The sequence below is a fragment of the Kryptolebias marmoratus genome, linkage group LG21 (assembly GCF_001649575.2).
Source record: "Kryptolebias marmoratus isolate JLee-2015 linkage group LG21, ASM164957v2, whole genome shotgun sequence".
Lineage (NCBI taxonomy): Eukaryota > Metazoa > Chordata > Actinopteri > Cyprinodontiformes > Rivulidae > Kryptolebias > Kryptolebias marmoratus.
The window spans coordinates 13944729-13955834 of record NC_051450.1 but is presented as its reverse complement, the minus strand read 5'-3'; the positions used below and the strand labels follow the sequence as shown (position 1 = coordinate 13955834).

The window sequence follows — 11106 nt, the reverse complement described above, 5'->3', positions numbered from 1 at the left end:
TTAAGATTTTGTCTATATCACAAAAGTAGAGAATTTTAAAGAGTCTATTGTGTTCTTTCTTCTTGTTGTTACATGGCTTTAAATTAGAGACTGAATGACATGAAAAAGCAAAGGGACCTTATTGAGCAACAGCCATAAAAGCTATTTATTGGCTTTTACAACATGCCAACAACGTGTGCACACGTACAGGATCAGTCATATCTTTGAGAACTGCCCATCGTGCACTTCCTCCTTAGGTCTGGAAAGCAAAATGTTAAACTTGGAGTTAAAAACAAGGTGTTCTAGATAAAAGAAGAATCTTCTGATGGCGTTACAGCGTTGGTCAGCATGGCTGCTGTTGGGCCTCATTGCGGTGGTGAACCGGGTGTTTGTCACCACCTGTTCAGACCATGAGTTCACCTGCAGTCAGGGCTTGTGTGTGGATCAGGACTCTGTGTGTGATTTCACTGACGACTGTGGAGATGGCAGTGACGAAGAAAACTGTGAGTTCAATCAAAATCTGACTAAAAACATTTTACAGGTGGCTGCTGCTCACTGAATATNTATATATATATATATATATATATATATATATATAGTGGGTTTTTTATATTTCTTTTAAAGTTTAAGGAAAAGTCTAGGAGAAGATTATGTATCTTTGTGCTTTTTTTAAGCTATAGTCAGTAGTTGAAGAGTAGTACTTGAAATTTTAGTGTCCAAAATACCTCTGAAATCAAAGATCTATTTGAGTATTTGTATTTTAGTATGTACAGATACAGATTGTTTGTACTCTTCCGATAATTGCAGCTCAATTGACTAGCCAAATAGCTCCAGTTTTGTCTCATCGGTTCCAGAAACCTTGATGCTTGTCAACATATATTTTGACAAATTCCTGTATGGTGGTTTTTTTTGTGTGTTTTTCTGCCAATAGTGGAGCCCTCCTGGGTTTTCTTCTGTGATTCAAAATGTGACAGATGACGCAAACAGAACATGGTTAACCTTGAGTTTGATGATTTTGGATGACTTCTATAACTCCTTTTCTGCCATCCACACTATCTTTCTGATCAACCTTGGGTTGCATTTCCTCTTGCGTCCACATCCTGGGAGGTTGGCTGCAGTCCCATGAACCTTGTACTGTTTAATAATATTGGCGGCTGTTTTCAGAAGAACATGAAGCTCCCTGGAGACTGCCTTGTACCCTTTACCTTTAATTTACTTTCTGAGCTCCTCAGACAGCTCTTGCTGTTGCTTTATCTGGTCCATATACAGTGTGGTGCATACAACAACACCAAACTATATAAATAAACTATATATATATATATATATATATATATATATATAAACATATTTCTTTCCTTTAAACAGGTTAAATGGAAGGCACCTGTGATACTAATTAAGCTCAAACATTTAGTTGACATGATTATTGTAAAGTTTAATAGGGGTACCAACATATATTTGCATTTCTTTTTAAAATAAACAACAAATAATTTCTTTTCACAATTTTTTGTTCAGATATACATTAGACAGTTGTTTTTAACTGAATAGCATTTCAAGAGAAATGAAGCGTGGCTTCAGTGACCTGAACAAATTGATTTAGGAATTGGGTTTTTGTATTCAGTTTATTGCTTTTATTGTCTTCATGTTTCAGTTTGAATTTATTGTTTATTTTATTCAGTTAGTCTGGTCTTAGTTCAGTTCCTTGTGTCTTTGTTTCCTGTCATTATTCACCTCTCCTCAGTCAGTCACTTGTTTTCCTGCCACACCCATCTCCACCTGCTCCTCGTTATCACTCACCTGTGCCCACTTTACCTAATTACCTTCTGTCTTTAAAACCCAGTCATCTCCTGGTTTGTTTGTCTTTTCCCCTGATGTCTGGGTCTTCTCGTGTCCTGCCCATGTCCATTTGGTTTTTGTATTTAGTTTGTTTTGTATTCAGTTTTTTTCTTGCTGCCTTGTCAGCGTTTTGTTTTTGGTTTTCTTTATTTTAAAATTAATTAGTTTCTTTTTACCATGAGCCTGTGCTCTGGATTCACCTCCTTTTTCACCAATCATGACAATGTATTGATAGTTTTTAAGAACCACCAGCACACTCCGAAGGATGAATTGTATCTATAGATACTGCCACCTGTAAGAAAAATGTATAGACTCAGTGTTTCATGAAAGAAATGGATACTTTTTGAATTGGAGCCTGTTAGATTTGTTTTACAGCCAACAGCCAGTGGTCACAAGTGGTTCACTGCATGAGGGTACTTTTTGTTAGTGACTATAAATGTTGTATTTTAATCACAGTTATAGTGTCAGACACATAGTCTCATAATATACAAACAACTAAAACATGATAAAGGTGTTGCATCCATATGTTTTAGCAGATCAGTGAAATAGTTGTCTTTCAAGCCATTGTTTTGATTCTAATTTGACAAATCACTATCCTGCATTATTAGGATCCCCATCCAATCTTTATCATGTCTTTTTTTACTTTTTAAACACCTGGTAAAATATGATTAAAACTGTTTCAAATTGCAAAGTAAAAAAACAAAACAGTTAGTTATGAGTGGATGTTTTGTGTTGCAGGTTCTACATATATAAGGTGTGATTTTGAGGATGGATTCTGTGACCTCACCCAAAGTTCTGAGACTCCCTCTGAATGGATCAGAACAACTGAGGCTGCAGGACTTGGACAGGACCACACTAACGCCTCAGGTTGGAGCAGCAGCTGACATTGTCACACACATGCTTCATGGATGTTGTCTTTATGCATTTCCCTTCTCATCCTCAGCACATTTTCTGTCTCTGTCACCTGTTGGAGGAAACGGAGCCACTGCAGACCTGAACAGTCCAGTCTTCCAGCCCAGTTACACCTGCCAGGTAGCAGCACACTCTGATGTGTAGCACAAGCTGAGGTAAAGTCATAATCAACATGATGTTTTTCTTATTCATCAGATGAGTTTCTACTATTATGTCGGGGCAGCACATGAAGGTCTTCAAGTTCTGGTTCAGCCTCATTCGGCGGGTCAGCCCAGTGAAGTCTGGAAAAGCTCCACACAGCTGCAGACTAAAACATGGCTGCGGACTGTGATTAACTTCTCCAGCAATCACAGTTTTCAGGTCTGTAATCGTTCCCTTATTTAGTTTTATATGGATGTCTAATATGATCAAATTGCAAACTAAAAATATTAATGGTGTTCAAAATATAGTCATTTAAGATATTTCACATAAAAGGTGCAAAATATTGACTGTATTTGATATTTTGCCTACTTCAAATGAAATGTATTGAATTGGCAGAAATACACAATACTAAATATGATGTCTCTGTTAATCTTTTGGTGGATGTTAAGTGTATCTAGTTTACTGAGACAAATAAAGCCATCACAGCAGAAAAGAGCTGGAGCAGTCCAGAGGGAAGGTTTTGACCTAATCGGATCCTTAAGAGGCCATCTGGATTTCTTTGAAACCCGCTGGTAGTGTCCTTTGAATAGTTTCAGGGCATCTCAGAGTGTCACCTTTTACATTTACCATCTGCTTTGCTGCTGGTAATGAAAAGAGGTCAGTCCTTCTGACATTTACTTTCTGCCCCATTAATCTACTTCAAGTTTAAAAGGCAGTTTTTATTAGTCAGCATAATTTGGCTTGATTTGACTTTCAGACAACATGCCTGAACAGCTGCAATTTTACTTTTCATTCAATTAAAAACAAACTTTTTCCTTTGGCCATCCCTGACTAAAAAAACCTGTTGCTATATAACTACTTTTTCACTTTCCTCATTGTGTAGAAGGTAATGGGAATATGACAAACATTTTTTGAAAAAAAAAAAGAAGTTTTTAAGTGATGTTTCTCACAACATTGCCCACTTTAGTGAGTAATGAAATTATTCAGAAGTTTTGTATGAAAATCTGCATTTAGCCAAAATAGGACAGTCAGACAATTTGGATTAGTCATAAACTGCAGGTTATAAAAGTGCAGAGCTGGTGTAGATAAAGCTGTTACGTGGACTTTGATCAGCGCATTTATATTACTGTTCTGATGTCATCAGGCACCGAAAGCCAAAACCTCTCTCTTTACCCTTTTAGTTAATTTAACTTTTTGTTTCTTTTCAAAACAAATCAAAGCTGATTATTTTAAAGTGATTTTTATGAGTCTTTAGTCAACATAAACCTCCATCAGGGTTTAGGCTGATGGTGTTATCTTGATAACACACAATCAGACTAAAGCAAACCATTGCTCTCGTCTTTGCCAAAGAATATTATTGTTATGAAAAGCTACTACTGATGCATGATTTTGTTTATCTTTTGCCTGTCTCTACCAGGTGGTAATTCGAGGGGAGCTTTCAGCCAACAGTGAAGCCGCTGAGGTCTTAGCCATCGATGATTTATCCTTTGGTCTTGGCTGCCTGGTTATACCTGGTACTGCTACCTTTGTAACTCATCACATACACAAGACGAGCTCAGACCTTGACATTTTGAAATATCACCACACATAAACACACCAAAAACTTATTTTGAATGCTGATGAATGTGAGGCAAGACATTACGCCACCCAGAGTGACATTTATAACAGAATACCTGCGTCACTGTACCTTTTCTTGTCCTAATTATGGAACAGTCGCTTTCACACTGTATAAATTTGTTTGTGTCTGCGTCTTGCTCAGTAAGTGTGTTCAAGCACTGTAGAACTTGCCATTTTGTACAGGATTTTAACATGCGTCTTTTGTGATGTACAGCTGCAGCCTTCATCTGTAGCATATTTACAGCTGCTATTATTCATCTAATGTAGGATGACATTCTTGGTATCTGCACATAAAATGAAGAGTAGTTAAAAAAGAATTAGACTGCAACGTGTGGCCTTCAGTTTTCTTTGGCTTTAGTTGGCTTTTGCTGGAGGCAGGACTAATGTCACTGATTAAATGTAAGGAGCTGAAGTTAAAACACCTAAAGTCTTTCTATTTGTAGTATTTTTTTAAAATAGTTACTATTTTATTATTTAAGTGATTTACTAATAAAAATAGAAAGCACAAAATCAGACCGTCTGACCTAAATATTTATTTATTTATTTTTTACTTTTTGGCAAAACTATAAGGGTAATATTTGTTGTTCAGAACAGATATTTGATTGACTGCCATTCAAATGAATTAATTGGTACTTATTATTAATTGCAGATGATGATGGTAACAAATTACTTTTCATTTGGAATCATTATTTGGTGAAAGTCTTTGGTTTATGAATAAATACAGCTTCAGCATTTACTAATCAGCACTAATTGAAGTGTTTATCAGTAAGTTTAAAGCTTCACTGAGCCTTCATGATGGCCATGGACTTTATGCACATTATATTTAAAATAAACTAACCTCTGTACTATCACCCATTGGTTACTGGATTGTTGGAATAACAAACAGAGGCAGAACTGACTCAGAAGCCAAGGATGCAATGTTTGCATTCAGAAAGCTGCTGTCTTTAGCAACTTTATAAATCAACTTGATTTTATATTTCTACAGCAGGATTTAAAGCCTTTTATTCTCAACATATAACAACCATGACATAAATGTGGTATTAGAAAATAATTTTAGTCCTATTTTTATTTCTGGAGATCTACTTAAGACCCTTCATTTGGTGTTTCAAGACCCATAGTGGGTTCTTAACCCCAGATTTGAAAACCACTGAGTTAAAACTCAAAAAGCTGCTCAGACCTTCCTCCTCAACAGAAGTTATTGTGAATTTTTGTGTTATTTGCATTTCTGGAAGAAGAAATTGTTTTTATGCATATTATTGTTACTTGCCATCTTACTTTTGTGTAAACATAATTTGTAGGCATCGGTTTTGTCAGGAAAAGCTGAACTGTTTGAATTCTTTTCAGTTTTATTGCATTTTATTTGCTGCTTTATGCTCACTTCAAATAATGGCTACAACAGATATTGAAAACAGGAAAGTTTTAAATAACTACTTTCATTAGGTAGCCAAAAGCTTTCATTTATAAACTAGTCCATTTTCAGTTATAGCTCTAAAACTTTTCATAATTGGAGAGAAGTCAATTAAAGAAATGGAGTCTCAGACAGATTATTGATTAGAATCTCATAACTTAATACATTACTGCACAGTTGAATCTAATTTCCCGTAACACTCCTCTCTGGACACAGCTGAGCTCATTTATACTAATCTATCCTGATTTCCTCGAAGTGTGTTTTAATGATTAAAATTACCTGAGAGGAGCCAATCTGAACAACCATAACTCTGATTAAAGATCTCCTCCAGCTATAAAAGCTGCTTACGACTGAATGCTGCATCACTTGTATTAATGGCTTGTTGTGAATGTGTGTCTTTTTGGCAGAGGGCGGTGCTCCACCGCCACCTTCCTGCCCTCCTTCATGGTTTCACTGTGGTGAAGGGGAGTGTGTCGAGGACAGCAAAGTGTGTGACTTTACACCACATTGTTCCAATGGAGAGGACGAAGCTAGCTGCCGTAAGAACACTTTAAATTATTCACACTTTATTTCTGGGTAGGCCTGAGAGCTGTTTGGTGACTTATGTGGCTCTTTCATAAAATTGATGGCAAACACACTCAAGAATAGCGATTTTTTTTTTAAAAATATTTGTATAAGTGACACATTTTATTATGTTATAATGAAATCTGACTGAATGTAAAACCAATATTGGGATGGTATCACATTCTGACCCTAAGAGGTTAACTTTCATGCCAGAGTTTTAGGCTAACATCATTATATGCTGAGAAATGATGAAGTTGTACCAGTTTTGTTGTGAGCAGTCTCATGCAATATTGTGAGATGTCAAGCTCAGAGTATGTGTTGTGAATAACTTTCAGCTTCTGCCACACCAAATCTAAGCACGATATTTGTAAAACTGGCTGAATTATGGCCGGTTTCATGTTTTCTAAGGTCAATTAGCTGTGGTGGCCATGTTTAACTGGGTTAGTTCCAAAAGTTAACCAGTTGTAAATTCAATGATTATTTCCTGAAAGTTTAATTAAAATCCATTCAGTGGTTCATGAAATATTTTGCAAACAGACAGATGGAGGAGTTGATAGTTATTCAGTGTAGTCTAATAAGATTTTTTTTTTCTTTCAGAAAGTGTTTGGTTACTATGTTTCGACTTCAGTTTCGCCCTTCTGTCGTTTTAGCCTCTGAATGCAGCTTTGAGAGCAGTTCGTGTGGCTGGTATGAGCTCACCCTTGGCGACGGCTTTGACTGGATCAGAGGATCATCCGTGGAGATACCTCCAGACTACTATAATCACCCTGCTCTACCAGACCACTCCACTAACAGCACTGAAGGTTGGAAATAAATACCAGAAAATACTGCCTTATGGCATATGCAATCAGTAATTATAACAAAAATCAAAAGGTTTTTGCTTATGTGATTTGGTCCGTAATAAACTTCCCTCCTGATAAATCATTGTTTTATAAAGGACAATTATTTGAGTGTTTTTTTGAATGACAGGTACTTTGTGGCGATATGCCTCATTAGCCATTTGACTAACAGGCAGAAAACTGACACAAATAAAACCCATGGTGCAAAATATCAATCACTGAACAATATATTAGGACACCACAATAAACTCCCATGCATTATGACTCCACACAGTTTTGTAGTCTGCCAGAACAGATTTTCCTTTTTAAGGCAAAGATTTAACAAGAGTCCTGTTGCTTCCTGGCTCCATGTAAGCGCCATCTGTTGTTTTATTCTTATGAATGTTGTGTGAACTACATGGTGTAAAAAAGGTCCCTTTTAGGTTTAAATTTAGAGGCTGCAGAAATGCCTCAAAAGCGCACATTTTGTGAAATGGCAGCAACATTATGCAAGTGCGTGGCTCAAAAAGTAATTGTTACCCAGGAGAATGTCCTTTCTTTTCTGTTCACACAGACAACCAAACACAATTATCTTATCTTAAATCATGGTCTTGTATCATCTCATAGTAACTACCACATTATTTTAAACAAAATATTGGTATTAAAGCAGAATTTTTATTAACTGGTTATCAGTTGAAAACTCAAAAGACCTGCCATACTGTAGCTAGTTTCACTAAAGCAACAAATATTTCCTGATCTCACCGCAGTGCATGTTCTTTCTGCATGCAAATGATTTTCTATGATTTTAATGGGCTCACATATTCCTTACCAAAACAGCTTTCTACTTATAGATACTGTTCAGCATGTTTATATAACATGCACATATCTGTTTTTTGTTTGTTTTGTGGGCAGTCTATTTTCCTCAAGGTAGTTTGGGTTTTTACTTAAGATGGTTTTGCCTTGTTGAAATAAAAAATAAATGACGTGTTTTAGAACAGCTGAAAGCACTTCTTTTGAAATGGATGGAAGCAAAAAGCATCCATTTTACTATACAGAAACTGAAGGAGCTGCAGAGGCAGGATATTCGAAACATTAAACCAAAATGTCAGAAATCAAACAAGAACATAAATGAAAAGACTGATAATAAAGCAGCATGATGAAAACCACAAGGACCTGACCATGAACAAACGACAACAAGAAAAAAAGGAGAGCATTTCTACTGAAGGAGCTGAAACCAAACAAGTGGCAGGACTGAGAATTAATAAATGAGGACCAGGTGAGAGGAGAGAGCAGAAAAGCACAACTAAAACAAATTGGGGAAAAGATCCAGAAAACACTTTATTAAAATGAATAACCAAACCTATGATGATCCCACAGAACAGATCAAAACCAAAGAAAAAATATGACAAAAATCAACAGATCATCCTAATGCAATCAGCTGCTTCTGCTTTTAGATGGTACTCTGTAATATGAAAGATGAAAAATCCTGTGCTCTGTTAAAAAGGGTTTCTGAAATTCTTCATTAAACCACCAGTTTTGTTGATGTCTTTGTCTTCAAAGTTATGTTTCCATTTAGCCACTGATGTGCTGTTTATTACAGCCATATGTTTCCTGTGCCCCAACTTATTCTGATGACACTACGTCGCTTAGTTTATTCTCTCCAAACCAGGTAATGGAAATGAGACACGAGACAAACAAGAAGCAATGTTTCAAAGGAGTGCTTTAAATGAATTTTGTAGTTTGATGGCTAATGACATACTGTTACCATGGCAACTTTAATGGACAGAACAACCAGTGGACAGAATCCCAAAGGCAGAGCTAGATAAAATTCATCTGTGTGGCAGAAACTCCAGTGTGGGAAGATGAGTCATAAATGAACTTCTTTACTGTCTGCTCCCATAACAGCTTCAGGCATTTCTTTTAACTATAGATTATTCAGCAACTGACTGGTCAAACAAATTACCTCAGAAAATACAGCAGACACTCTCTGAGGTTTGAATATTAAGTCTGATTCTTTTGACTGTAGGTCATTTCATGTTTATACTGAAGAACAGCAGCAGTTTGCATCCAAAAGCTATCCTCCGGGGGCCCTGGTTCCAACAGTCAGCCTCTGGGTGCACCCTGACCTTCTGGTGAGAAACAGTCAGCACCATTTTGTCCTTTCTCATGCAAACCTTCAGAGTTGTTCAGCATAATTCTTCACATAATTTTTTATTCCATACATTCATTGTAGACCCTTGTGTTGCTTTTCTGCACCCAATATTTCACCTGCAGTTCTGCTCTGTATATGTGTCTTTTTTTCTCTGTGACATACAAGAATAAGATACACATTTCAATCTATCATGTTTGGACAGTTTTATAGCATCAACAGTATATATGAACATACATTTCTCTTCTGGATGGCTGAGAGAAATCTAAAGACAGATATTTCTGGTGGATAATAAATTATATTTTTGATTTATTGAGTGAATGAATGCTTTCAAAAGTATAATATCCAGGAATTCACGCCTTACCATGATTGAATATTACTGTCGGGGCAGTTTCAGCCTCCATGTTTCTCTTATCCCTTCAGGCATTATAACTCAGGGATATCTGTTGGGGCTGCTGACATGTACCTTCGACTTAAAGGAGTTCAAAACAACACTGCCATATGGACAACGCTGTACGACCAGGGAAGGCGCTGGAATCAGGTCACCGTTCAGCTGGGTCGCATCACTCAGCCCTTCCAAATTGCTTTGGCTAAAATCAGCCTTGGCGTGTTCGATGGCATTTCTGCTTTTGATGATGTCTCCTTCAGGAACTGCTCAATGCCGCTGGCGGTGGCGGCGTGTCCCACAGACACACATTTCCACTGCGTGCACACCAAAGCGTGCGTGGAGCATCTGCAGCTCTGTGACCTTGTGGATGACTGTGGGGATGGGTCAGATGAAGAAGGATGCTGTGAGTTTATCTATGAATTATTGAGTTTGAAAGTCATTGCATCCGAAATAACTGGCACAAATATTGTAACACTTGGTGTTTTATGGCCCACATTGGGACCCTAGCCCAACTGGTTTAATTCAATCAAGCTGTCTGTAGCTGTCTTCTGTTTTAGAGCTTCAGTGTGATCATTGTTTCTCACAGCTCCAGAACTTCAGTGTGACTTTGAGGATGGGCTGTGCAACTGGAAACAAGAAACCAGAGGAGGAGATGAGTTTAACTGGACTCGCATCAGTGGCCCAACTCCAACCCTAAATACAGGCCCTTGGAGAGACCACACATTGGGCACCTGGTACGGCCACTACCTTTACATCGAGTCCTCTTCCCCACAGGAGTTTAAAGACACAGCTGTGCTGCTGAGTCCAGTCTTTAAACCCACCTACCAGCCTGGAAAGGACCCAGCCTTTTCCCACCGCAGCCACTGTGTTTTCCGCTTCTATTACTGCATGTTTGGGTCGCACGTGTTCAGCCTGGCAGTGTACCTGAGGACCACATCTACAGGCCGAGGCCCCATGCTCTGGGCAAAATATGGAAACCAAGGAAACCTATGGCACAGGAAGACTCTGTACCTCCACAGTGCTCAGCCTTTCCAGGTAACTGTTCAGACTGAAGAATTTAATACATAAGGCTTTATTCAAGAACAATTTTAACATCTATTTGAAGAGAGATGACTCATACATAAAGATCACCTTATCCTAGATTCCATAATTAGAATTGTCTGAGAAGGTATGCTGCTGCAGTTCAAACTAGAATTGGAAGATATGTTTCTTTCTGAATCAAGAAAAAAACTTGAGGTTAAACATGTTTTGAATTGCGATGGAGCTTTGCTGGCTTTCACATTTCCTTCTTAATATC

General features: G+C 37.5%; 1 protein-coding gene across 2 annotated transcripts in view; it reads left to right on the top strand.

Annotated features, from left to right (window-relative positions):
• Window positions 1-216: 216 nt before the first annotated feature.
• Window positions 217-11106, top strand: part of malrd1 (MAM and LDL receptor class A domain containing 1) — a 44505-nt gene continuing 33615 nt past the window's right edge. Inside the window, exons 1-10 of one of the 2 annotated variants that reach the window (XM_017406314.3) lie at window positions 217-482; window positions 2551-2679; window positions 2756-2844; window positions 2920-3084; window positions 4283-4379; window positions 6298-6429; window positions 7105-7257; window positions 9299-9404; window positions 9845-10212; window positions 10396-10844. In XM_017406314.3, the coding sequence (XP_017261803.1) occupies window positions 305-482; window positions 2551-2679; window positions 2756-2844; window positions 2920-3084; window positions 4283-4379; window positions 6298-6429; window positions 7105-7257; window positions 9299-9404; window positions 9845-10212; window positions 10396-10844 (1866 nt within the window). In that variant the 5' untranslated portion in view covers window positions 217-304. Of the gene's footprint in view, window positions 483-1854; window positions 2107-2550; window positions 2680-2755; window positions 2845-2919; window positions 3085-4282; window positions 4380-6297; window positions 6430-7104; window positions 7258-9298; window positions 9405-9844; window positions 10213-10395; window positions 10845-11106 lie in introns of those variants that run through there. The other variant, XM_037973352.1, reaches the window with a different exon arrangement.